General features: G+C 44.6%; 1 protein-coding gene across 4 annotated transcripts in view; it reads right to left on the minus strand.

Annotated features, from left to right (window-relative positions):
• Positions 1–12,577: 12,577 nt before the first annotated feature.
• The window catches only part of MGST3 (microsomal glutathione S-transferase 3), a 34,571-nt gene continuing 20,860 nt past the window's right edge, over positions 12,578–26,288 (minus strand). For all 4 annotated transcript variants that reach the window (XM_068240176.1, XM_068240173.1, XM_068240175.1 and 1 more), the window contains exons 3-6: positions 22,882–22,955; positions 21,592–21,649; positions 16,439–16,511; positions 12,578–12,853 (exon numbers count right to left, since the gene is read on the minus strand). In XM_068240176.1, the coding sequence (XP_068096277.1) occupies positions 12,732–12,853; positions 16,439–16,511; positions 21,592–21,649; positions 22,882–22,955 (327 nt within the window). In that variant the 3' untranslated portion in view covers positions 12,578–12,731. The remainder of the gene's footprint in view (positions 12,854–16,438; positions 16,512–21,591; positions 21,650–22,881; positions 22,956–26,288) is intronic.

A 26,288-nucleotide genomic window follows, 5' to 3' on the forward strand; every position in this document is an offset into this window, starting at 1 on the left:
TGGGGTGGGAGAGGATTCTAGTGGCAACCTGGGAACTCCATGCCCAAGAGAGTTAAGCCAGTGCTGGAAAATAACGGCGGGCACACCTAAGTATACTCACTTTTGTTTCCAGCGGAATAGACATTGAGGCTGGGAACACAGCAGAATCGCATGCGTTTTCACCATAGCACATAGTAAAAAACACAAATGCAATTCTGCTAAGTGCGTTCCCAGCCTAATGGAAGTGTGTTGTTATATTCATGGAACAACAAATTTACAGTTATAGAAGCTGTACACTGACTACATGGTAACAAAGTGTCATATCTTCAGTATTGTCCCATGAAAAAATGTAATCAAATATTTACAAAAATGTAAGTGTACTCACTCTTGCGAGATGCTGTATATCATTTAGGTGTTATAAGTAGGGATAATGTTATTTCTGATTAAATAGGGACCAGGGCAGTTACTAGGCTACATACAGTTGTGTTTAAAATTATTCAGCCCCCACTGAAATTGAGTGTTTTGGCCAGTTTGACATTGATTTAATTGTAAACAAGATAACTGAAATGATCAAAATCAAAGAGGCACCTGTAAGTCAGACAAATATAACATTTATAATGAAATAACCACAAATGTCTTTTCTGTGCTCTCATCATTAACAGTTTTATTCAACCCCTAAGTGACATTCATTCTTAGTACTTAGTACAAAATCCTTTTCCAGTTATAACCGCTTTTAAACGTGAAGCATAGCAAGTGTCTTGCAGTGATCTACGGTTATCTTAGCCCATTCTTCATGGGCAAAAGCCTCCAGTTCAGTCACATTCTTATGCTACGTACACACATGCGACAATGATCGTTCGTTGTGAACGACGAACGAACTTTTAATTGATGAAAGAACGACCTAAGTAAAGTTAGTTTTTAAATGTGTGTAACGATCTGATCGTTAGAAGGAACGTAACATCACACAAAGCAACTATTGCGCTTGCGCATAAAAATGAGAAGTTCCATGGAGAAATAGCAAAATGCGCATGTCAAGCCTAGTACGAACGATCGTTTCCAACGATGTACTACTTTTGCAAACGATCGTCGTTGGAAAAAATCTGCCAAGCTAGATCGTTCGTTTTTAACGATCTAGCTCGTCCGTCGTTAGACTTAATGGTCGTGGGTTGCTTTTTTTTTTAAAACGATCGTCGTCTGAAACGATCGGGGAACGATCGTTTCAAACGACTATAGTCGCATGTGTGTACGCACCTTTAGGCTTGAGCGCTGCAACTGCTTTCTTTAACCATTTGCCGACCGCGCACTCATACCGTGCGTCGGCAAAGTGGCAGCTGCAGGACCAGCGACGCAGTTCTGCGTCGCCGGCTGCAGGCTAATTAATCAGGAAGCAGCCGCTCGCGCGAGCGGCTGCTTCCTGTCAATTCGCGGCGGGCGGCTCCGTGAATAGCCTGCGGGCCGCCAATCGCGGCTCGCAGGCTAAATGTAAACACAAGCGGAAATAATCCGCTTTGTTTACATTGTACGGCACTGCTGCGCAGCAGCGCCGTAAGGCAGATCGGCGATCCCCGGCCAATCAGCAGCCGGGGATCGCCGCCATGTGACAGGGGACAGCCTGTCACTGGCTGCACAGGACGGATAGCGTTCTGTGCAGCCCAGATTGCCAGGGAGGACAGGGATGAGAGGGAGGGGGGGGAATTTCGCCGCGGAGTGGGGCTTTGAGGTGCCCCCCCCGCAACACCCAGGCAGGCAGGAGCGATCAGACCCCCCCAGCACATCATCCCCCTAGTGGGGAAAAAAGGGGGCGATCTGGTCGCTCTGCCTGCACCCTGATCTGTGCTGGGGGCTGCACAGCCCACCCAGCACAGATCAGCTAAAACAGCGCTGGTCCTTAAGGGGGGGTAAAGGGTGGGTCCTCAAGTGGTTAAGTCCCACCAGAGGTTCTCAATTGGATTTAAATCTGGTGACTGTGATGGCCACTCCAAAATGTTCCAGCCTTTAGTCAGCATCTTCTTTCTGCCACGACCAGGTAGTGTTTCAACAGTGCCCTTTGCCTCGAATTTGTGAATGATGCTTCCTATGGTGTCTCTTGGTATTTTTAACATCTTTGCAATCTTCTTATAGCCATTGCCCTACCTGTGAAGAGAAATCACCTCTTCTCTTGTCTTCCTGGACCATTCTCTTGATTTCACCATGTTTGTAAACACACCAGTAAATGTCTAGAAGGAGCTGAGTATCACAGTCATTTTAAATCTTCTTAATTGGTGCTTATTATGCTTGATTGCTGCTCGTTAACATCCACAGGTGTATTCAATACCTGATCGAAAACACTTGAATGAACCTCTGTTCTTAAGTGTGGTAGTCTTTAAGGGGTTGAATAATTGTGTCAATGAAGAAATCACAAAACAAAACATTTAATACCGTATTACAAAAACAATTGATGTCATTTTAGTTGCATTTGATTCTTTAAAAGATTTCTTTAATGATCTGCTCAGCTGTCTGTCCACTCTTTAGGTCTGAGTGCTGCAGGACTCTGGAAAAGAGACCTGTCTTCACTTTGCAAGTTTCAGAGTTGCTCTGCTGGTGAGGAATTTGCATACACTTGTCATGCAAATTGCCTAGCTGCTTCCTTTGATGGCTTGCAGTATAAATGCCTTTTGCTCCCAGAATTCCTTGCTGGTCATGATGGTTTGTTCCTGCTATCTCACCTGGAGTATCAGCCTTTGCTATTGTTTGCTAAGATTATCTTAGAGTAATTCCTTGGGACTGCACTAGGCATCCCTTCTAGCATAGTCAGGTTGTATTATCTGTTTTGCCTTGTAACGGTCTATCTGTTGCGATTGTCTTGTTGCCAGCGGCGGTCGACAGGAAATCGTTCTGTCTGTACTCCGTCTTAGGGGTGCAAGCCGGAGCAGCGGTTGCTACTGGTTGCTCTGTTTGTCTGTCTGGATCGCATCTGCTCTAGCGGTAGTGGCGGTGGTTCCTTCTGTGCTCTGTCTGGGAGTGTAGGCCAGAGCTGCGGTTGCTGCTGGCTACTCCTTCTGTCTGTCTTGTCTGGTATGAACGCTTGCTGTAAGCTTGGTGAGGTAACCGTTTAGCAAGCGGTCGCGTTCTCTATTTCGTGTTTGTGTTACATTGGTTAGTTAGGGTGGCACGCTTATCACTGGGCGCCTAACACGCGGTGATCGTGTCTTAAACGCGTTCGCTGTTGCGAATGAGTGCGGAGTTCACGTTTAGCTACCGTTTGTTATTTTCCTTGGCATTCTGATAATTATTTGCTGTGTCTTTCTTGCTACACTTGTGCGCTGTCTAACTCGGTCTTGTGTCACTATTGGCAATCGTCACTCTTGCGATTGCGTTCCCACTTCATTTCCGCTGTTGTGTGTTCACTGTCGCTGGGTGGTGACTAGATTGGTGGACACACATACATTCTGTCTCTGTGCTCACTTTCTCTCTACAGGTGCATTGCACCAAAGCTGGGTTCTGTCGTTTTATACGCTTGTAGAGGACTTCCGCAGTGTCAGCGCACATCTTGTGCGCTGACCAAGGAAATAATTCCACAATCGTTACAATTTCATTCTGAACACAATTACAAATGTACACTAAATTCTCTAAAACCCTTTACAGCATTGGGGGTTGAATAATTTTGAAAACTAGCTCCCAGGGCTAAGTAACTAGATGTAGCCTCCCCAGAATGGGTAGCCAGAAGGAACCCCCAGAATTATGTAGCGAAAAAACGCCTGACCCTGCTTTGGCCAATTTCACCGTGGCCTTAATTACTATTCTCCTTTCAAGGCCCCGTACAGTGGGGGTAAGATGCAAATCGCCTTCCTGCTATCGCTGGCGGCTGAATTGCACTCACTCATTGAGCACCACTATAGCTGTTTTTCACATTCCGGCCTATGGCGACACCAAAATGTTCTCAGCCACGCAGCGCCCTTTTTACTTGTCTCATACTAAGCCTCTAGTATTTGGTAGCATACAAAATGCAGCCCCCCCCCACACACACCCCACCCAGAATGGGTATCTAGAGGAACCCTCAGTATTAAGAATCCAGATGCATCCCCCATATAGGTAGCCACAGAAGTCTCCAGTATTAGATAGCCATGTAAAGCCTCCTTCCCTGAGCATTGGTAGCCAGAAAGCCCCACCTATTCTATGGGTAGCCGATGACCCTGCTCCCCTCCCTCTGCATAGGCTGCCAGAGAGCCTCCCTCCTCTCCCTCTGTATAGGTAGCTAGTGAGCCTTCTCCCCTCCCTCAGTATGGATAGTCAGCCTCCCCCCTCTGTATAGGTAGCCAATAAGCCCCCTCCTCTCCCTCAGTATGGGCTTCCATAGAGCCTTTTCCCTTTCCGTCTGTATAGGTAGCCAGTGAGCCTCCTCCTTTCTGTATAGGTAGCCAGTGAGCCACCTCCCCTCCCTCAGTATAGGTAGCCAAAGAGTCCCCCCACACACTCAGTATAAGTAGCCAGAGAGCCTCCTAACACTGCATAAGTAGCCAGTGATCCCCTCTCCATCATTATAGGCAGCAAGAGAGCCTCCCCCTCTTGCTGTATAGGTAGCCAGTGACCCCCCTCCTCCCTCAGTATAGCCAGTAAGCCCCCATTCCCTTTGTGATAGGTAGCCTGTGAGCCCCCTCCTCTCCACCCCTCAGTATAGGAAGCCAGAGTGCCCCCCCCCCCCCCAGTCAGCCTCCCCTCCCTCAGTATAAGCAAGCCAAAGAGAGCCCTCTCCCCACGGTACTGTAAACATAAATGGAGAAATGTCAACCTTGAAGTGGGCTCAGAAAAGAAAAATGTATGAACCTAAACAAATCTAAGGCATTGTCATGCTATACAAAACAGAATAAAAATAGATTAAAAAAAGAGGCTTTTCCAAGGTTGTGATGTCACCACTTGTAAATTATAGTGCAATAATTAAGGTGGTCATTTTCCTTGACTCCCTGAATTTAATGTAAAGATATTTTTTTGTTATAATGCAATATTATTTACTGATTAGTTTTATTGCTCTTCCCCTGCGACATATCTATGTTAGTCTACCATTGGCTAGGAGATAAGATTCAAAACCCAAGAAGCTAATAGTAACTGATTACTATTTATTGCTTGCATTTCTATCACAAAAGAAACTTCTTATTAGCTCGAGAAAGCTACGTGAGTTTTTCCATTGATGGAGAACATTTATTTTGGCAGCCATTTCATTCAAGTATTGTTTCGCTTTTTTCAATGCCAGAAAAACCAGCTTGCCTGTTTCACGTAACATAATATCTAGTCCTGGACTGAGGTAGTGCAGAAGTCCGTGAAAAGTCGTTTCTATACTCCATAAATGTCTACACTGTAGCACTCTATTTCAAAGATCCATCATCCAAGCACAATTTAGGTAATTTAGTTTGTACTTTGAGAAGACCAAACAATTGAATATGACCCAGCAAAGACTGTGGAACTCATTGTGGACGTCAGGCACTTTCACCCTGTACCTAGACTTCATTGGTGAGGTCAAAGACTCCAGGGTACCATGCGTTCAGAAGGCACAGCTAAGGTTAATCATCCTGCTCCAACTGTAAAACTTCAGTAAGCCATGAGAGCTGCTGACCAGCTAGCGACAACTACAAACTCTAAAGAGTTATTTGTGCTGCAGAAAAGATCATCGGATTGGCCTTGCCACCTCTAGACCACCTCCACACTTCTAGAATGAGGACAAGGGCCACCAGGATTGTGGCACGGCCCCTCCAACCTAGGCAGCAGCTTCTTGGAGTTCCTCCCATTGGGCCGCATTACAGAACCATCCCCTCCAGAACCACCAGGCGCAGGAGCATCCTCTTACCCCAAGCAGTATTCCTGCTGAACTCCAGCCTCTAAACCCTCCCACCCCCATCAAGTCTGTCTTACAGCTCTCTAGCCCCTTGGACAGCATGACTCCACAAATGCTTCCCTATGCAGTACTGCCCTAGATGTTTAGAGTTCCTTATGCTTGTCCTGTATGCTCCAAATGTATGCTTGTATCACTGTACTGTTGTGCTGGTAAGTTTACATACCCTGGCAGAATGTATGATTTCTTAACCATTTTTAAGAGAATATGAACGATAAAACAAAAACTTTTCTTTCACTCATGGTTAGTTTTTTTTTTTTTAGTCAACTATCAGGAAAATTGTTCCGGATGCAAGGAAAACCCCACAAAACCCAACTTCAAGTGACATACGGGACTCTCTGAAATATGTGGTGTGGCAGTTTCAAGTATCACAACAAGGAGGCACTTGAATAATGATGGGCTGCATGGTCAAGTTGCCAGAAGAAAGCCATTACTACGCAAACGCCACAAAGTATCCCACTTACAATATGCCAGACAGCACAGAGACAAGCCTCAAACCATTCCTACTGTAAAACATGGTGGATTGCTAATGTTTTGGGGATGCATGGAGCTACAAAGGCACAGGAAATGTAACTAGGTTATTAAAAAATACTGGGGGAAAATTTGCACTTATCAGCCAGGGAGTTAAGCATGGGACGTACGTGGACATTCCAACATGACAATGATCCAAAACACAAGGCCAAGTTGACGTGTCATTGGCTACAGCAAAATAAAGTGACGGGTCTGGAGCGGCCATCTCAGTCTCCTGGCCTCAATATCATTGAGACACTCTGGGGGACCTCAAACGGAAAGTTCTTGCAAAACAGCCCAAGAATTTAAAGGAAAATGGAGGCGTTTTGTCAATAAGAATGGACAGCTTTACCATTTGAGAAGATAAAGAGCCTCTTCCACAACTACCACAAAAGACTTCAAGCTGTCATTAATGTTAAAGGGGGCAATACATGGTATTAAGAAAACTTGTATGTAAACTTGTGCTCAAGGTCATTTGGGTAGTTTGTGTAGTGATTATGATTTAAAAAGATTAACCACAGTTGATTGATAATGAATGGCTTCAGCCAACCACTAACCATAAGTAATGGTGGCCACTAATGATGCAATCCTTTTCATCTAATCTTATCATTTCCATGTAATATAAGGGAACTGCCTAAATTATCCATTCAGTATATTCACTCTATCTACCCTAAGGCTGCTTTCAGTTTAAAGTCCCACGTTGCAGCAGCCTGTAACACAGCCAACTTACAGCAATGATAAATCAATGGGCTGTTCACAGTGCCCACGTTGCGTTGGAGTATAACGCAGCACGTTTAATGAAAGTGCAGCGTGCTGTACATTATACTCGTATTTGGCTGCGTTAGACTGTTTGCACATGCTCAGTAATGCGCCGTTTTCGTTCGATCCGTATGCTTCAAAAAGTACGCATCACGAGACGCATAACGCAGTGCAATGTAACGTCCAACTTCAAAGCTAACATGCGTTGCGTTAGGGGTACGTTATGCGCATCAAACGCATGTCAGTTTGAAAGAGCCCTTATACAACATAGATTTGGTAAAATTAGATGAAAAAGATTGGATCATTAGTGGCCACCTTAAAAGAAAAGTTTTTTTGTTATCATTCATATTTTATGAAACTCCAGTAAGCCAACAATTCTCAAAAGAATCGCACAACGCAACCGCCGCATAACCTTCGCGCCCAGCACCAGAGCCTCTGCCACCCACAGTCCCACAGCACTATTACCACACTCAAGATGGCCACTAATGATACAATTCTCTGAACGAAAATGTACTAACCAATCTCATCAGATTGACTGGATTGATCCAAAAATTGGATCTATTCCATGAATCTGATCATATTGGTTAGGAAATTTTCAGCCATTAGTGGTCCCAAACTATTGTTTCTGATCAATCATACGAATAATCAAAAAGGAATGATCATTCAGAGAATTGAATCATTAGTGGTCACCTTAAGCCACTGCCCACAATAAGTTACCGGCCAGCCTACAAACTTCAGTTAGTACACTGGATTCCTGGCGGATCAGCTGTTGACTGAGCAGTCAATCGTGCAATGGCCAAGTGTTGAAGCTGAATACCCACCGGCAGATACGGCAGAGGGATCGGGGATCTCCGCCGATGAACGATTGTTTACCCGATCCATCTGGCTGAATCTGCAAGTGACGTTTGCAGCATCGGAAACCAGGGATCGAGTCCTGCATGAACGCAGGTGGATGACGCCCAACTACTTTTTTAAGAGAGCGGACGTCGTCCACCCTAAAATGTGGAGGGGAGGCAGTGCAGTGAAGGGGGAGCAGCGTGCACAGCGGCAGGGAAGGGGGGCCGTCTCCCCCTTCCTTCACCATGGAACTCTCCGTTGCTCGCTCCCCCTTTCAGAATTATTACCTGCAAGAAGACAGAGGTAAGTCCCTGCCCACTGCAAGCTGCTCGCAAAGCTTAATTCTGGAAGGGGGTTGTGGGGGGGGGGGGGGGGGGGGGAAGGGGCCTTAAGAGGTCCCCTTCATCAGAAAAAGTGCAAACATATAAAGCTTTATATATTTGCAATTTTTCTGATGAAGGGGACCTCTTAAGGCCCGAAACAATTGTCAATCTGTGCTGACAAATGCAATAAAAGGGAACACTGTATCTTGAGACTAGTGTGCAGACCTGATCCTACTAGCACTTGATAATTAAATGGTGACGTGGCTTAGCACCCACAACACGGGTAAGGTTTGCCACATCAAAATCTGAATAGACATGGCTGCCTATTCTGGGGGCACCAATAGATGTGGCTACCTATTCTGGGGACATCTATACACATGGATACTTATACTGGGGGCACCTATAGACCTGGTTACCTATACTGCGAACACCCTTAGACCTGGTTACTTATACTGGGGACACTTATAGACCTGGTAACTTCCACTGGAGACACCTATAGACCTGGCTGCCTATACTGGGGGTACCTATTTTGGTGGAACAGCTGCCAGATTAGGTGTATGTTGGGGGAATCGCTACTGCCAGATTACGTGTATTTTGGGGAACTGCTGCTAGATTGTGTATGTTGGGGGAACCACAGCTGCCAGATTACATGTATTTTGGGTGATCCGCTGCCAGATTACGCATATTTTGGGGAGCTACCGTATATACTCGGCTACAAGTCGAGAAATTTAGGACTGACTCACAATTTAAAAGTGGGGGGGTCGACTTATAGTCGCGTCAGCCCTAAATTTCCAAACTTGTAGCCGAGGTCGGGGTGCCCCTTTCTCCTCACTACTCTACACTGCACTGCCCCTCTCTAGCTCTCCCTCCTTCCTGCCTCCTCCTAATTATAATTGTGGCCAGTTTTCCCTATAAACTCCCCCTCCCCTTCCAGCCACTATGGTGCCTGCCGTTCTCTCTCCCCGGGTGGCCCCTCTCTCCCCCGTGTTCAGTAAATGAATGCAGTGTAGAAAGCTGACATACGTTACCTAATCCACCGCTGCGCGCTGTGTCCTTTGATCTCCTCTTCGCTCATGCCGGCGAGCATACTATAGCGTCTCTCCTGCTTCAGTACCATGTGACTCCCGATGTCACATGGTACTGGAAGCAGGAGAGACGCTATAATATGCTCGCCGGCATGAGCGAAGAGGAGATCAAAGGACACAGCGCGCAGCGGTGGATTAGGTAACGTATGTCAGCTTTCTACACTGCATTCATTCACTGAACACGGGGGAGAGGGGCCACCCGGGGAGAGAGGACCGCAGGCACCATAGCGGCTGGAAGGGGAGGGGGAGTTTATAGGGAAAACTGGCCACAATTATAATTAGGAGGAGGCGGGAGGGAGAGCTAGAGAGGGGCATTCACTAAACACGGGGGAGAGAGGGGCCACCCGGGGAGAGAGAGAATGGCAGGCACAATAGCGGCTGGAGGGGGAGTTTATAGGGAAAACTGGCCATAGTACTCAGGATATCCGCTCTGCATACAGAATGCAGAACAAAATGAGTTGAACAGTGAAAAGCTGAAGCAGCACCTGGGGACCAGGAGGAGTTAATGGCTGCAGAGTTTTATGCACTACAACCATTAACTTCTCCTGTTCCCCAAGTGCAGGCATTACTTCTGGACCCCAAGTGCAGAGCCAGTAACCCCTCCTAGTCCCCACCTGCAGCCATCAACTTTCCTAGGTCGACTTATACTTGAGACTTTGAGAAATACCAGCTTTTGGGGATCAAATTTGGGGGTCGACTTATACACGGGGTCGACTTGTATCCGAGTATATACGGTACTTCCAGATTACATCAGGTGTTTCAGACTTTAAAGTCAGATCTGACAAGACTAGCTGCATGCTTGTTTCTGGTGTTATTCAGAAACTACTGTAGAGAAATAGACCAGCAGGGCTGCCAGGCAACTGGTATTGATTAAAAGGAAATAAATATGGCAGCCTCCGTATACCTCTTACTTCAGTTCCCCTTTAAAGTACTCCTGACCTGGTACTTCATCCTCGATCATTTTAAAATGTTTTATTACTGGTGCTGTGTGACTAGCACAAAGCACCAGCCTTTCCTTTCCAGCGCCCCCAGTGGTACAGTTTTGACATAAAATATGTGCAGGGAGGAAGTGACAGTTATTCCTCCCCTCTGCTCGTTTATAATTCATTCCCCTTATGATTTACTACACACAGCGCGCAGGGGAGCTGCGTGTGTGCGATCTTGTGGTATTTGAGGTCGGAAGGATATCTGACCTCAAATTACCACACAATCACGCACAGAAGCTCCCCTGCGTGCTGTGTGCAGTAAATAATAAGGGGGAACTATAGCGGCAGGTGGAGGGGGATGAATTATAAACGAGCAGAGGGGAGGAATAACTCACTTCCTCCCTGCACATAATCAACGTTCTGCCTCAATCGAAGATTATGACTGAGCAGAACGAGGACCTCAGGGGGCACAGTAGGGGGGAGGAGGGGCAGGATGGTGCCTTGTGCTGGTCACAGCACCAGTAATTAAACAATCTTAAAGTAGGAGGGGGGAGAGGGAACCATGTCAGGAGTACTTTAAAGCGTAACTGTCGGGCATAAAATCAATTCTTTATTTTTATCTGGTAAACAAGTAATAAGGATGCTAACCAGACAATCCAAAGTTAAAAAAAAAAATCACTTATTTTTCTTCTCCCTAAAACATCTTCCCCCAGTTTCCCTGGCCCTTATTTGGTACATCTGCCACACAAAGGAAGTTGCAAGGCATGCTGGGTTGTCTTTTTTTTTTTGCTTCTTTAGTATCCCCTCAGACTTAACTAATGCAGCCTGATTGGCTGAAGCATCTTTCTCTCCTGTTTTCCCCTCCCACACCTTTGTTGCTCTCTGATTAGCCAATATTTCTCATGCTTCTCAAGCTACAGTCACGCATTGACAATCCACTTTCTATTGTAGAGCTGGGTGGGAGTGTCTGAAGACTGTCTGTTTGCATTGGCCGCCCTCCTCCCAGAGTAAGGCCACATACACACATCAGACCATAGTCTTTTGAAAATGAAAGATCACAGACCAATCTTACCACCCTTCATGTAGTATGAGAGCCATACTCTACACAGTCTTTTCTATGGAGCTGAACTCCACATCAGAAAAAAATCTTTGCAAGATGCTGAACACACAGATGCTGTACAGACACAAAAGATCAGTATCTGCAAAAGATCTGTTCCTGCCAAAAATCCATTCCTGCAAATTGCAATGATAGTCTATGAGATCTGCAGATCATCATACACACATGATTTAACTGACATTCATCTGCAGATCAAGCAATCATCTGCAGATCTGAAAATCCATCCTGGTGGATCTGATCTGCAGATGAATGTCAGTTAAATCATGTGTGTATGATGATCTGCAGATCTCATAGACTATCATTGCAATTTGCAGGAATGGATTTTTGGCAGGAACTGATCTTTTGCAGATACTGATCTGTTGCATGTGTGCAGCATCTGTGTGTGCAGCATCTTGCAAAGATTTTTTTCTGATGTGGAGTTCAGCTCCATAGAAAAGACTGTGTAGAGTTTGGCTCTCATACTACATGAAGGGTGATAAGATTGGTCTGTGATCTTTCATTTTCAAAAGACTATGGTCTGATGTGTGTATGTGGCCTTAGGGAGTAAAGGACACCAGTATTGGCTTCAGTTAGAGGGAATTAAGATGGCAAATGCCTAAAACAGAATTCTCTATTTACTCCATAAAATTCACTGAAATCAAAACATGGACAGTGCAAAACATTTGTTATGTACATAGAGCAAGTATCTACTTATATATGTGTGGGTTTTGTTTTTTTTAGATAGTATAGCTGACAGCTCCTCTTTAAAGGGGCACTTTATTAATAAAGGTGTGAAAATATCACCTAGGATAAAACTTAAATTCAAATGTTGCATGTGGCCCATGGAATTGCAAATTCTGCTGATTTTAGGAATTATAAAAAAGGTAACCATTGCTTGCATTGCACGCCTGTTCCTCTCATTATTGACTGCCCACTGCAAAATGCTTAATATACTGAATGGAGTATGACGGAGGTCATTTCCATGGCTTTTAGTTATGCAGCAATACTGAAACATCTTGCTCTGCAATCTACCACTTTCTCACAACCCATTTTAGAGTTTGGATTATAAAATATGGTGGGTGAATCTGAAACCTATATTAAAGGATGCTTATCTGACTTTCTCAATGGATCCCTCAGCAAAGGTGACTGCTGCTGTCCCACTTCTGCAAAATCATTAACAAACAAAAAGTACCAGCACACAATTTTATATATAATTTTATTCATAAAATAAAAGGTTAATTATTAACACCATAATTATTTTGTAGCCTTACAAAATCCCTTTTAGTGCAAAAGGGAATAAATGAGGCGTTACAAATTACTTTAATGAAAACATTTGATCAGTTTTCTTCATATTCAAACCCACGTTTTGGGGTTGAAAGACCAGCCAAGCAGTTTGAATGCAGAGCATACTGTAGTGCCAACTAATCCAAGCAGGGCAACGGAACCAATGCCTCCTCTTACTCGCTTCTTTGGATCTAGTTACAAGGAAATACAAAATAAGCGATAAAACCACATGAAGAAAAAAAACAAATCCTGATATTAATAGCAAAGGCAACACTGTACAATTTCAGGGTTTAGTGAGCGCAGGCAAGTCTGTAGTTTAGATTGAGATTAGTATCACAAAAAAAATAATTTTAAAGAGATACAAAACATACAGCTCCCTGCTGCTGTTACACAACTATTGTTAAAAGAAATGAATCACCTGGACCTCAGCATTGTACACAGTGTATGCCTTTTAAATATGTATGTCATGAGGGAACATTACTGTTATTTTTTCAAACAAGGGCTTGTAATTATTGAGTATTGAAATGTGAAAATTGCTCTGGTCCATCAGGGGAAAACAACCTGTAGTGGTCAAGTGGTTAAACAAAGTACTAGTGTTTTTGTGTGGGTACATGCCAAGCCCTGCTGGAAAATGAAATCAGCAGCTCCATGAAGCTTGTCAGCAGCTCCATGAAGCTTGTCAGCAGAGGGAAGCATGAGGTGCTCTAAAATTTCCTGGTAGACAGCTGTTCTAACTTTGGACTTTATAAAACCTAGTGGACCAACACCAGCAGATGACATGGCCAGTTGGCCCCACAAATCAGCACTGACTTTTGAGACTTCACACTGGACCTGAAGCAACGTGTATTCTGTACCTCTCAACTACTTTTCTAGACTCTGGGACCTGAATTTCTAAATGAAATGAAAAAAATAGGGCTTTGGATTACTGTGACAATGCAGTCTGTTTTTTTACTTAGTCCAGGTATGACCTGGTTCAGGTGTGGTTTGACACAAATAATGCAACAGTTGTACCCCATGTCCCAGATAGGTCTGTGTGTGGTGGCTCTTCAAACACTCCAGCTCCTTGTGAATCTACCCCAAATGCGTGAATGGGCAGAATTTCACAGTTCCCAGCTGCATACAATACTGTTGCTTGAGCACCTTTTTCTGCCACTTTACCCCCTTCTACTCCATTTGTACACAACACTCTGAATAGCCACTGTCAAGTCAGCAATCTTTCCCATGAGAGACCCTTTAAAAGGCTCAGGACATCTTTGCAGATATTTTGGGTTAGTTAGCTGAGTGTAATGAGACACCACACGACTACACTATTGACCTTTTTCACAATATTCTAATTTCCTGAGAAAATAAATAAATGCTTGAAATATATCACCCTGTGTGCAATAGATCTATCATGTTTCCCCAAAAATAAGCCCTACCCTGAAAATAAGCCTACAAGTAGAATACCGCTCCACTGTGCCTGGGAAGGCAGTGCTGGATCCAAAGCAGCCAGGCTCAATAAGGAAAAAGTGGAAAATGATCCGCAACGATGTCTTCACCAAACGCTTTATTTAGGACATATCCTCAGTACAGTCATGAGACCTCATAGCTAACATGTTTCGGACCAAAGTCCTTAATCATAGCTATGATTAAGGACTTTGGTCCGAAACATGTTAGCTATGAGGTCTCATGACTGTACTGAGGATATGTCCTAAATAAAGAGTTTGGTGAAGACATCGTTGCGGATCATTTTCCACTTTTTCCTGAAAATAAGCCCTAGCAGGAAATTTTCAAGCATGCTCAAAATATAAGACTTATCCCCAAAGTAAGCCCTTGCAGCAGTTAAAGGTAAAGTAAATATAAGCAATGTATACCATTACAGGTATACACGTAACCCCTTGATTTCCCCCGGAGCACGAGAGAGAGAAAGAGAGAAAGAGAACGAACATAGTGGTTTCTGTGCCGGTGAAGCCCTGGTTCTGTCATCCCAGCACACAGCAAGGTTATCAGCTGTGTGCAGGGCTGACATGACAGGGCAGGTACCTGATCAGTACAGTACCGTGCAATCCAGAGAAGGAAGAGACAGCCAGCAAGCAGGGACACAGCGGTGCAGTGCTGATCGGGCATCGGTCCTGTCATCACAGCACAGTTATCAGTTGTGTGCAGGGATTACATGAAAGGCAGGTTCCTGATCAGTACAGCACCGTGCAAATCCAGAGAAGGAAGAGGTGGCCAGCAAGCAGGAGTGCAGTGATCGGGCACCGGTCCTGTCATCCCAGGACACAGCAAGGTTATCAGCTGTGTGCAGGGATGACAGAGCAGGTGCCTGATCAGCACAGTAGCATACCTTCGGATCCAGCAGAGGAAGTGGCAGCACAGTGGGGAAGGCACACACAGAACATGAACATTTGAAATAAATTTTTATTTTTTTGTTCAAGAATATTTGGAGTTTGTGGTTCATAGACAGAGGTCATCCCCCAAAAAATAAGCCCTAGCACATCTTTTGGAGCAAAAAATGAATAAGACATTGTCTTATTTTCAGGGAAACATGGTATATAATATATGAGAAGCATGAGCTATGCACAGTGCAGTTTCTAGGCTAAAATGCACCCAGGGCGAGGGTGTTAAAATTGCACCCCCCCCCCCCCCAGGTATACAGGCCCGCAGTATAGGTTAGCCAGGTCTAGTTGCACTCAGTATAGGTAGCCAGCTATAGGTCCCCCCAGTATAGGTAGCCAGGCATAGTATAGGTAGCCAGGCATAGGTGCCCCAGTATAGTTGCCCCCAGTATAGGTTAGATAGGCAGGTGCCCCCGGTATAGGTTAATATAGGTAGGTGCAGGTGCCCCCAGTACAGGTTAGCTAGGTGGGTGCCTCTAATATAGGGAGTCAGAATAGTTGCCCCCAGCCTAGGTTAGATAGGTAGGTGCCCCCAGTATAGGTTAGTTAGGTAGGTGCCTCCAATATAGGTAGCCAGTATAGTTGCCACCAGTATAGGCTAGGTAGGTAGGTGCCCCAATACAGGTTAGATAGGTAGGTGCCCCCCAGTATAGGTTAGATTAGGTAGGTGCCCCCCAGTATAGGTTAGATTAGGTAGGTGCCCCCCAGTATAGGATAGGTAGCTGCCCCCCAGTATGGAGAGGGGAGCCGAGGGGAGGGCAGCCCGACCTCTCCCTCCCTTCCTCTCCGCGGGCCGCACTCTGTGCTCCCCCCTCCGAGTCTGACTGCAGGGAAGGGAAGCGCTGTGTACAGAGCGCATCTCACCTCCCTGGTTCCAATCGCCGCCGGTCTCCTCTTCTGTCTTCTCCTCACAGCCGCTGATGCTGCTTCCGGCTAAACAGGAAGCAGCGTGTGTATCAGCAAGCATGAAGAGAAGATGAGACCAGCGGCGATTGGAACCAGAGAGGCGAGTTGCGGTCTGTACACAGCGCTTCCCTTCCCTGCAGTCAGACTCGGAGGGGGGAGCAAGGAGGGCGGCCCACGGAGAGGGAGGGAGAGGTCGGGCTGCCCTCCCCGCGGCTCCCCCCTTCATTACAGTGCCCACAACTCCTTCGGCGCCCAGGGCGCCCGCACGGCCCTAGAAACGGGCCTGGCTATGTACATCTAGAGCCAATGCTCTGCCAACCATCCCAGCAAACCACTTGTGCCCAACATGCAGTAGAGCCTTCTGAGCCTGCATCGGATTGATCAGTCACAGCCGGACACATCGTACCCAGTCAAATATATATTATATACACATACACTCTCCATACAAGGACAGTTATAGTAAGTACAGTAAATTATGCATGTCATACTTACCACCTGTAGAGTATCCTGCAGCATACAGCTCTCTACCAATAATCCAAACAGCTCCCAATGCGCTTGCAGCACGCTGTAGTGATGTAAATATGTGGGAAGTTAACTAAGCAACTATAGACAACATTGTTAAAAATAAATATGTTAAAGCCTGTTCCCTGTTGCCTTAACATACTTGTAAATGTAGCTACCAAGCATTGCCTGTTTTCACTTTCTGAAATCTTCTGGCCCAAACACCAGGTCACTCATGTCTGCAAACCTGGCCCTCCACTGCAATGTATTCAATGATCCTTTAAAGGGAACCTAAACTGAGAAGGATATGGATTTTTCCTTTTAAAATAATACCAGTTGCCCGACTCTCCTGCTGATCCTGTGTCTCTATTACTTTCAGCCACAGCCCCTGAACAAGCATGCAGATCAGGTGCGCTGACTGAAGTCAGACTGGATTAGCTGCATGCTCGTTTCAGGCTTGTGATCCACTTACTACTGCAGCCAAAGAGAGAAGCAGGACTGCCAGGCAACTGGTATTGTTTAAAAGGAAACATCCACATCCCTCTCAGTTTAGTTTCCCTTTAATGTGAAGCTCAATCACCAATGAGGTTTGGAACTGACCAGGAGTTCGGCTTTCACCATTTACGTTGTAATAGTAATACTGAACATTTTAGCAATTAATAGAAGCAGAAAAACACATGGTCATAATATAATTTTCATTGGTGAACCGAGTAGCGTAAAGTGGGTGTGGTTGTAGGAGGTGGCTAAACAGTGCTTTCAATGTAATAGCATCCTGTTACACTGCTATTACATGTTCCCGTTCCATAGGTCTCTTTTCGGTGCTCCCATTTATAGTATCCCCTATGCTGTGCTCCACCTTTTTTCCCTGGAGGTCTAGTGATGCCCATACCCTCGTCGCTTTCTGTGGTGGTCCAATGGTAACCCCCTCCCCTTATAATTTTCCCTGATACCCTAAAATCGCCAACTCCCCCTTATAGCTTTGTCTGGTAGTCTAGTGGTTCACTCTACCTCCTTATAGCTTTGATCTAGTGCTGATATTCTATTGCCCCCCCCCCCCCCCCCCATAGGTTTCACTGTTAAAGGGAACCTAAACCGAAAAGGATATGAATGTATCCTTTTAAACAATACCAGTTGCCTGGCAGTCCTGCTGAACTCTTTGGCTGCAGGGCTCTCTGGATCTCACACTTGAAACAAGCGTGCAGCTAATCCAGTCTTACTTCAGTCAGAGCACCTGGTCTGCATGCTTGTTCAGGGGCTGTGGCTAAAAGTATTAGAGACACAGGATCAGCAGGAGAGTCAGGCAATTGGTATTTTAAAAAGAAAAATCCATATCCTTCTCAGTTTAGGTTCCCTTTAATGTAATGTTTAATTTCCCCCTTATAACGTTACATGGTAGAGTAATGTTTCACCTTCCCCCCCCCACCTTGGAAAGATCAGCAGCAGGTGGTGCCAACAAGCATCTCCCACCTCTCTCCACTGAACACTGGAGGAGTCGGTGAGGTGAGAGATAATCTGTTACTACTTCTATGGTCATGTATGTGTATGTACATATTATATGCACATGTATATTAGGATTTTCAATAGAATTACAAACATACAGGATTTCCTGTATCTATGTGATGAAAGTATCTAAGTGCTGTTTTCTGTAAAGACTTATTCATAAACGTTCATTGATGGTTGTTTCTAGTGACGAAACTTGAAAGTCTGACCATTTTTGGCACCTTATCTTTGCAGTTTGTCACTGATGGGGGAAAAAAAAAAAAAAAAAAAAAAACAAAAAAAAAAAAACACGGACACTGGGATCCCGCTCTGGTGTAATATCGTGGAGTGTTGAATAGATCTGATGATAGAAATATACTCACAAAGATGTGTTGCTAATGGAGGCAACCACTTGTCTGAGCATGTGGGGAAGATCCGTCCCCACCTGTATTTTTCCAAGGAGTACTGATCGCTGCTCCTAAAAAGTTCCCTTTGCAAAAATTGCAAAGTGGGACCCCACGAAGTGGGGTATCAAAACATATGTACTTGGTTGATGCAGGAGGCGCCCAAAAATTAATTGGTAGATACATTTGTATAAAATGATAACTCAAATGAGTTCGTATTAGTAAAAAAAGATCAATTTCCAATTTGTTTAAAACTTATTTCTTTTTATTTTTAATGTCCAATTTCCATTGTTTTAAAGGGACTCCGAGCAGTGCAGAAACTATGGAAAGATGCACATCATTTTAAAGCTCTCTTTCTCCTCTTTCCAATGATATATAAACCGCCACCCTACGCCTTTTAGTTTTAGCTATTTTCGCGATTGAAATTGCCGCGGCTGCGATTTCGATCGCAAAAATAGAGAAAACTAAAAGGCGTAGGGCAACGATTTAGGTGTCGTCAGAAAGAGGAGAAAGAGAGCTTTAAAATGATATCCATCTTTCCATAGTTATATTGTATTACACAGGGCGACTTTTTGTCAAAGTCAGCAGCTGCATTTAGCAGAATGGAGCTGCTGACACTCTGGAAAGTGTCGTCCTGTGTAATACAATATAACTATGGCTTGATGGATATCATTTTAAAGCTCTCTTTCTCCTCTTTCTGACGACACCTAAATCGTTGCCCTACGCCTTTCTCTATTTTTGCGATCGAAATCGCGGCAATTTCAATCGCGAAAATAGCGAAAACTAAAAGACGTAGGGTGGTGGTTTATATATCATTGGAAAGAGGAGAAAGAGAGCTTTAAAATGATGTGCATCTTTCCATAGTTTCTGCACTGCTCGGAGTCCCTTTAAATAAATTGGAATTTTTTTTTTTTACTTATACTAACTCATTTGAGTTATCATTTTATACAAATGTATCTACCAATTAATGTTTGGGCACCTCCTGCATCAATCGAGTACATATCTTATCTTTGCATGCTCTTCTCAAGTACACATGCTCAGAATGTTACGGCTGCTGTGGGTAATAGAGCAAAACTACAGGGAGTAAGTGGATAGAACATGTGCTGTTTGTTTGTCCTCCATGCAACTGGAACAATGGTAGGGAGCACATTCTAACCAGACAACAGCCAAGTATAAGGTCCCCCATACCTGCATTGTGTCATCTGTCACCCTAAAGGTCCGTACACACGCCGGACTGGAGGCAACGACGGGTCCGTCGTTGCCTCCCGCTGGGTGGGCGTGCCAACGACAGTCCGGCGTGTGTACGCACTGTCGGCGTACTGATACGGCTGTTTCTGAGCGATCCGCCCGGCGGATCGCTCAGAAACGGCCGTATCAGTCCGCCGACAGTGCGTACACACGCCGGACTGTCGTTGGCACGCCCACCCAGCGGGAGGCAACGACGGACCCGTCGTTGCCTCCAGTCCGGCGTGTGTACGGACCTTTATTAACATTGTATGTAACTTTATTAATTGTCCAACGTTACGTAATATGTTGGCGCAATATAAATCCATGTGTAGCTTTATTGATATAGTGTCATTTTAGGTGCTACACATACAAAAAAAATACACACAATCAATGAGATGCAAATAATTCTGTTGTAATATAGACTTTTGCAAATGTATCCTGCTTGAATATGGACCAATTAAACTCTGCCAAGGAAAAATTCAATGGGTCAATATTCTAGCTGCATACAAAATTTGCATAATCTTGCATTAAAGTGCACCAGAGACGAAGCACCCTCATGTATTTTACCATATATAATAGTGGGAACATTAGAGAAAACACCTACCCTGATCTCTGTTTCATTCTTCACTGCTCAGCTTGCTTCTAACCAGCCCTGATAAAATCCCCAACTGAGCATTCATTCTGGCTATGCTCAGGAATCATTATAGCAGAGCCAGAAGGGGGCAGGCTTGAGCTTGAAAAGACATCAAAGACAGGCTCAGCTATAATGATTTCTGAGCAAAGCCAGACTGAATGCTCAGTTGGGGATTTTATCAGGGCTGGTTAGAAGCAAGCTGAGCAGTGAAAAATGAAAGCGAACAGGGTAGGTGTTTTCTCTAATGTTCCCACTGATATATATGGTAAAATACATGACAGTGCTTCGTCTCTGGTTCACTTTAAAATAACTCTAATTGAAAAAGTACCAAGAAGTACGTAAAAAAGGATTGTCAAATTATAGTATTTGCCTGCTTTTTGTTGACTGTCCCTGCTAGATCTTTCTCGCCAACAAAAATCTAGTGTGTATGTAGTATTAGAAATAAGGAGCGATATCAGATGATAGTTTGTCTGGTATTGTATCCTTAAAAAAAAAAAAAAAAAAAAAAAAAGTTACTGAATTATGGCCAGATTGTATCTAAAAGTGTCTGAAAAACATCATATTGCTGACAGCCCAGTGCTAGTGACATCTATGGGAATTTGAGCCGATTCACATAGCAAGTTCATTTTCAAATTACTAGCACTTAAAAAATCTCTTGCAAATGCAATGCTATGGGGGGATTTTTACAAAATCACATCGCTCCAGTGAGAACACACGCATAGGACTGCATTAGCAAGAGCTTTTTAAAAAAAAAAATAAATAAATAAAAAAAAAAAAAAAAAAAATCACAAAGAGCTCAGAGATGCTCTTATAGTGTGAACTAGCCCTTTCTGTGGTTGCTTGCTCCAGGTCAAAGAACGGTTATTGCTTATTGGTATGCTTGTGTTTATACAATCCTCTTCACACTGTGTTGCAGGCATAAATTGACAGAAAAGTCAGATGACAAAATCTTTAAGGCTAGTTGCACACTGGGAAAAACAGGAACGCAACACAAAGGAGGGAAAGTCACATTGTGCACCGCACTTGCATTGCAATACAGTACATAAAAGCATGCTTGGACCGCAACTGTAAATACCCACGTGATTTGGTAAAGAACAGCATGCCTCATCCTATACCTATCCTGTGAACATACCATTACAATTCAGTCGCATTTACTATGAGATTTTATCATCCAATGCAAAGCAGCATTGTTTTAAACGCTGTAGTATATGAGACCCTGATAAAAATGGTTCTTAAAGTCAGATAAGAAAATCTTTTCTTATCAGACTTTAGTTCTGCTTTACATTAAACAATATAAATAAAAATGCAAAGGATGCAGTGGCTAATTAGAGTAACTACTGGAAAAAAAGTGAACTTACAAAAAAAAATAAAAACAATAATATGCAAATATATTATCTTACCGGCTGTGTGAGTCCTCCAGCAGCAAGGAAGAAAAGGAAGGCAGGGTAGGACTCCAAACTAGGCAAGACAAAAACAAAACAAAAAAACAGAAAGTAAAAGCAGATACGGATTTTGATTAATAGCATTAGCATAGTCTAGATTTATACATATTATGAATAAGTGCTTTTGTACATACAAAGATCAGCCGGAGCTGTGGGAGCATTGCAATGCGTTAACTCGAACAGTGCAGTCTGTTTGCATGATTTATATATCCTTGACTCCAACAGCAAAAAAAAAAAAAAAAAAAAAAAAAAAAAAAAAAAAAACAGGGCCGGATTTACAGCGGAGGAGCCTATAGGTACATAAGCTCCGGCATCCTAAACTCCTTACAGGCCACACCCCACTCACACAAGCCCATGACATTCAGATGTGCCCCCCCACCCCCGTCAGATGTGCCAGATATAGGTGCCCCAGTATAGGTTAGCCAGGTAAAGGCGTTTTCAGTATGGGTAGCCAGACATAGGTGCCCCAGTATAAGTTAACCAGCTATAGGTACCCCAATATAGTTTAGCCAGCTAAAGGTGGCCCAGTATAGGTTAATCAGCTATAGGTGCCCCAATATACAGTAGGTTAGTCAGCTATAAGTGCCCCCAGTATAGGTTAGCTAGGCATAAGTTCCCCACCCAGTATAGGTTAACCAGCCATGGGTTCCTCATCCTCACCCAGCATAAGTTAGCAAGCTATAGGCTTCCCTTCTCTCTCCCCCCCTGTGATGATCATGTGACTCGCTGTTTTTAGCCACCGGATCACACACACAAAGTCCTGCTGTAGCTATGGAAACAGCGCAAGATGCACTGCCGCTGTGGAATGGACGTCATCGCTGGAACGTTGGGTGCCGCCGGTGAGTCACTATCTGCTAATAACCGCTCTGCTTGTGCTCTGCACAGGGAGGCAGAGGGAAGGGAGCAGAGGGGGCTGTAGGGCTGTGTCATCTGTAGGGACCGTTGGTGATTATTACAAACAGTTACAGAACATTGTTGTACAGACAGACAAACTGCTTGGCTACAGCACAGAAGAACAAGGGAAGCTGGGGTTACACACAGCAGGTGATTAAGCAGCACCCGGTGACAAAGAAATATATAAAATACAATAGAATTTATTCTGCGATTAGCTTTCCATTGGGTCATTAACCCTCTGCACTCAAAAACACACTCCCGCAACAAGCTGGAACTCTAGTAGTGACAACAACAAGGTAAAAGCATATAAAAAAAAAATAATAATAATAAAAGAATGTGCATAAAATGACTTACGTATTTTGGTGTGCCCGCTGGATGCAGTTAAATATTTTGCCATTTTCAGGATCATTACTGTACATATTGGGATACTTCATAAGAAAAGAAAAAATAATTTATACAAATATCATGAAGACTCCAGATGTACTGTTGCGGACGACAATAGGTGTTTCTGCATCCATATGCCATGACGTCTAAAGGCATTTTAGTACAAAACTTCCATCTACAGTGGACATCTATAGGCATTTTTGTGTCCCCATATATTCCTTTGCCACAAGTGTCTAAAGGCATTTAGTACAAAGTTTTGTGTGAATGTTACTGTAAATCTGGAAAACGGACCAATGAAATAGTTTACTGCACGTTTTGATAAGTCCATTTACAATCTCAAATGTATTTGTATCTTAATGACATCCCTACTGGGTAATATGGAACATGTAGATTTTTGACAAGACATTTGCCATATTTTTCAGACCACAAGGGTCGGTTCACATTGGCATAAAAAAAAATAAAAAATAAATATGTTCCATTCACGGATCTCAAAGGAACAGATCGTAACAGATGCAAACAAATCCAATGTTAACCTATGGATCCGTTTGCATTAGCCCGTTTGAACTGATCTGTTCCGCATGCTCCACTGAACGGACCACAAGTTTGGTGCAGCAGCAATTATTCCAGGAGCCCAGCGGAACAGAAGTGGAAGAACTGCATTTCGGGCAATAAAAAAATGGATCCTTTTATCACACTGGCTAGAAAAAGGGACCGTTCTAGCTAGCAATAATCTACTTTGGTGATGGGGGTCTGGGGTATATATGGAAACAGACCCGTTCAAATTGAAATTGGATCAGTTTCCCAGAAAGTGCCAGCGTGAACCAGCCATAAGACGCGTTTAAAGGACAAAAAACATGGTAACCAAGAATTTACACCTTAGGAAGAATGTAATATTTGTAACATGTAGTGTACTTGTTGATCCAATACAGCAAAATCATTGCAGCCAGTGGTGTGCCGTCTCTTATTATTATTATTAATTGTATTTATAAAGCGCCAACATATTACGCAGCGCTGGACAATAAATATATACAATGATACAAGGATGACATACATAGGGTTATACACATAGAACAAAGTTATACATAGAAATTGTACAAAATACATGATCATGCAATATGGGCTGGTTAGGTAGGCCCAGTAATACAAGTACAGGCTGTCATAGGACAGGAGCACATTATCCTGTAGATTACACTAGGGAGTGGAGGACCCTGCCAGAGGCTTACAATCTAAAAAGAGGGGTGGAAACACTAGGGGGGGCTGTTAAATATTCCTTAGAGAGTTACTGTGTGGTAGGAGGTGGGCAGGCCATCATAAAGAGGTGGGTTTTGAGGGCTTGCTTGAATGTGTTGAAAGAGGGAGCAAGTCTGATGGGTGGTGGAAGGGCATTCCAGAGGGTGGGGGCAGCTCTTGAGAAATCCTGCAGGCGGGCATGGGAGTGTGAAATGCGTGGGGTGGTGAGGCGAAGGTCGTTGGAGGAACGGAGGGGGCGACCTGGTGTATACTTGTGAACAAGCTCCGAGATGTAGGTAGGGCAGGTTTTGTGCACAGATTTATACGCCAGGCATAGAATCTTGAAACTTATCCTGAAGGGATAAGGGAGCCAGTGCAGGGATTCACAAAGGGGAGATGTGGATGCAGAGCGGTGCGAAGAATGGATGAGTCTTGCAGCTGCGTTCATCACTGATTGAAGGGGGGGGGCAGTGCGTTTCAGGGGAAGGCCAGAAAGGAGGGAATCAAGGCGGGAGATGATGAGGGCATGGATGAGCAGTTTGGTCGTGTCCGGGGTTAAGAAGGGGCGGATCTTGGAGATATTACGGAGGTGGAAATTGCAGGCTCTGGTGATGTTTTGGATGTGTGGGATGAAGGAGAGGTCAGACACCCACGTGACACCCAGACAGCGGGCCTGGGAGGTAGGGAGAATGGTTGCGTTGTCGATTGTGAGGTGGAAACCTGGGAGGGGTGCAGCAGCATGGGGTGGAAAGATCAGGAGCTCAGTTTTGTCTAGGTTAAGCTTTAGGAACCTAGCTGACATCCAGGAGGAAATTGCTGAGAGACACGAGGAGACCTTGTTTATGGTGGTGGATCAGAGATAAATCAGAGGTAAATCTGAGTGTCATCTGCATAAAGGTGGTAATTGAAGCCCAGGGATGAGATAAGCTTGCCAATTGAGGAAGTGTATATGGAGAAAAGAAGGGGGCCTAGAACAGAGCCCTGGGGGACCCCAACTGAGAAGGGGGCAGGGGTTGAGGAGGAGCCATTGAAGGAATTATTGCTAATAGGACGTTCATCTGTAGCCGTTGGGCAATCCGGCTGAGATAAGGCACCGGCAAGCATACTGCTCTCATAAGACTAGATACACTTGTTCCCCGTGCAACAGTTGATGCGAGTAACCAATAATTAAACCTGGTGTGTCTATGGTTCAGGGGCATCTTGTGGGCCCCACTTTCCCCCAAGCTACTGAGGTCAGTAATGTGAGGCAGGGATTAATTAGACTGCAAGATCCTGAGTGTCAGTGATATGAGGCAGGGAATAGACTACTGTGCACATGAGTGCCTCACTGCTGGAGCAGTTTCCCTGCATGAACAGGACTCCTGTCTTGAGCAATGTTAGTGTGCTGCTGTGCGATACTGGCCCCTTCAGTGGTGCAGGAGCTCATTCAACATGTATATAGTCAGGGCCAGCCTTTGACCTGAGTGATCGCTCAGGGTGCCGGCTTCCAGGGGGGCGCTCCTGCTGCCTGGCCCGCATGTGTTATCTGGCTGCTGCTGCGGGCTCCGTCTGGGTCTGTCTCGCTCAGCCCCCTGGTGCCACTGGGGGTGATGGGGGCGAAGACCAGCCCATCCCGACAGCAGGCAACTTTTTTTTTTTTTTTTTTTTTTTTAGCTTATAAAAACTAAAGCATCCCCCACCCTCCCCAAACCCCCCTTCCCCAATGTCCCTTCCTTAAAAATTCTTGAAGGAGCAGCAGGCAGGTGAGAGGGGACCGTTTCCTCACTAGTCTGCTACTTACAAATACCTCCCTGGCCATCCCGACAATTTGTAGTTCCGGCCAGGGAGGAGGAACTGGTGGTGGTGCTGTATTGGGATCCTTTTACCGGCAAATTTCATAACTTCCTCCTGTTGTCTGCTGCTACACAGTAAGTTCAGCTGTATGTTTCCTCTTGCAGTGCAGGAACCCTATAATCTTTATTAGTGGTCACCTGATCAGTCAGCATTCTTATCAGTATGACGCTCTCCCCACAGCACCCCTAATGCTGGGCATATACGGAGCGGTTTCTCCTTATCAATCGAGCCGCTGATGGCTCGATTGATAATATCCGACAGGTCCGATGACCTGCTGGATAGATTCCCCCACTCGATCCCCGCGGCCGGACAAT

Source organism: Hyperolius riggenbachi, chromosome 6 (assembly GCF_040937935.1).
Source record: "Hyperolius riggenbachi isolate aHypRig1 chromosome 6, aHypRig1.pri, whole genome shotgun sequence".
In the NCBI taxonomy this organism is placed as follows: Eukaryota; Metazoa; Chordata; class Amphibia; order Anura; family Hyperoliidae; genus Hyperolius; species Hyperolius riggenbachi.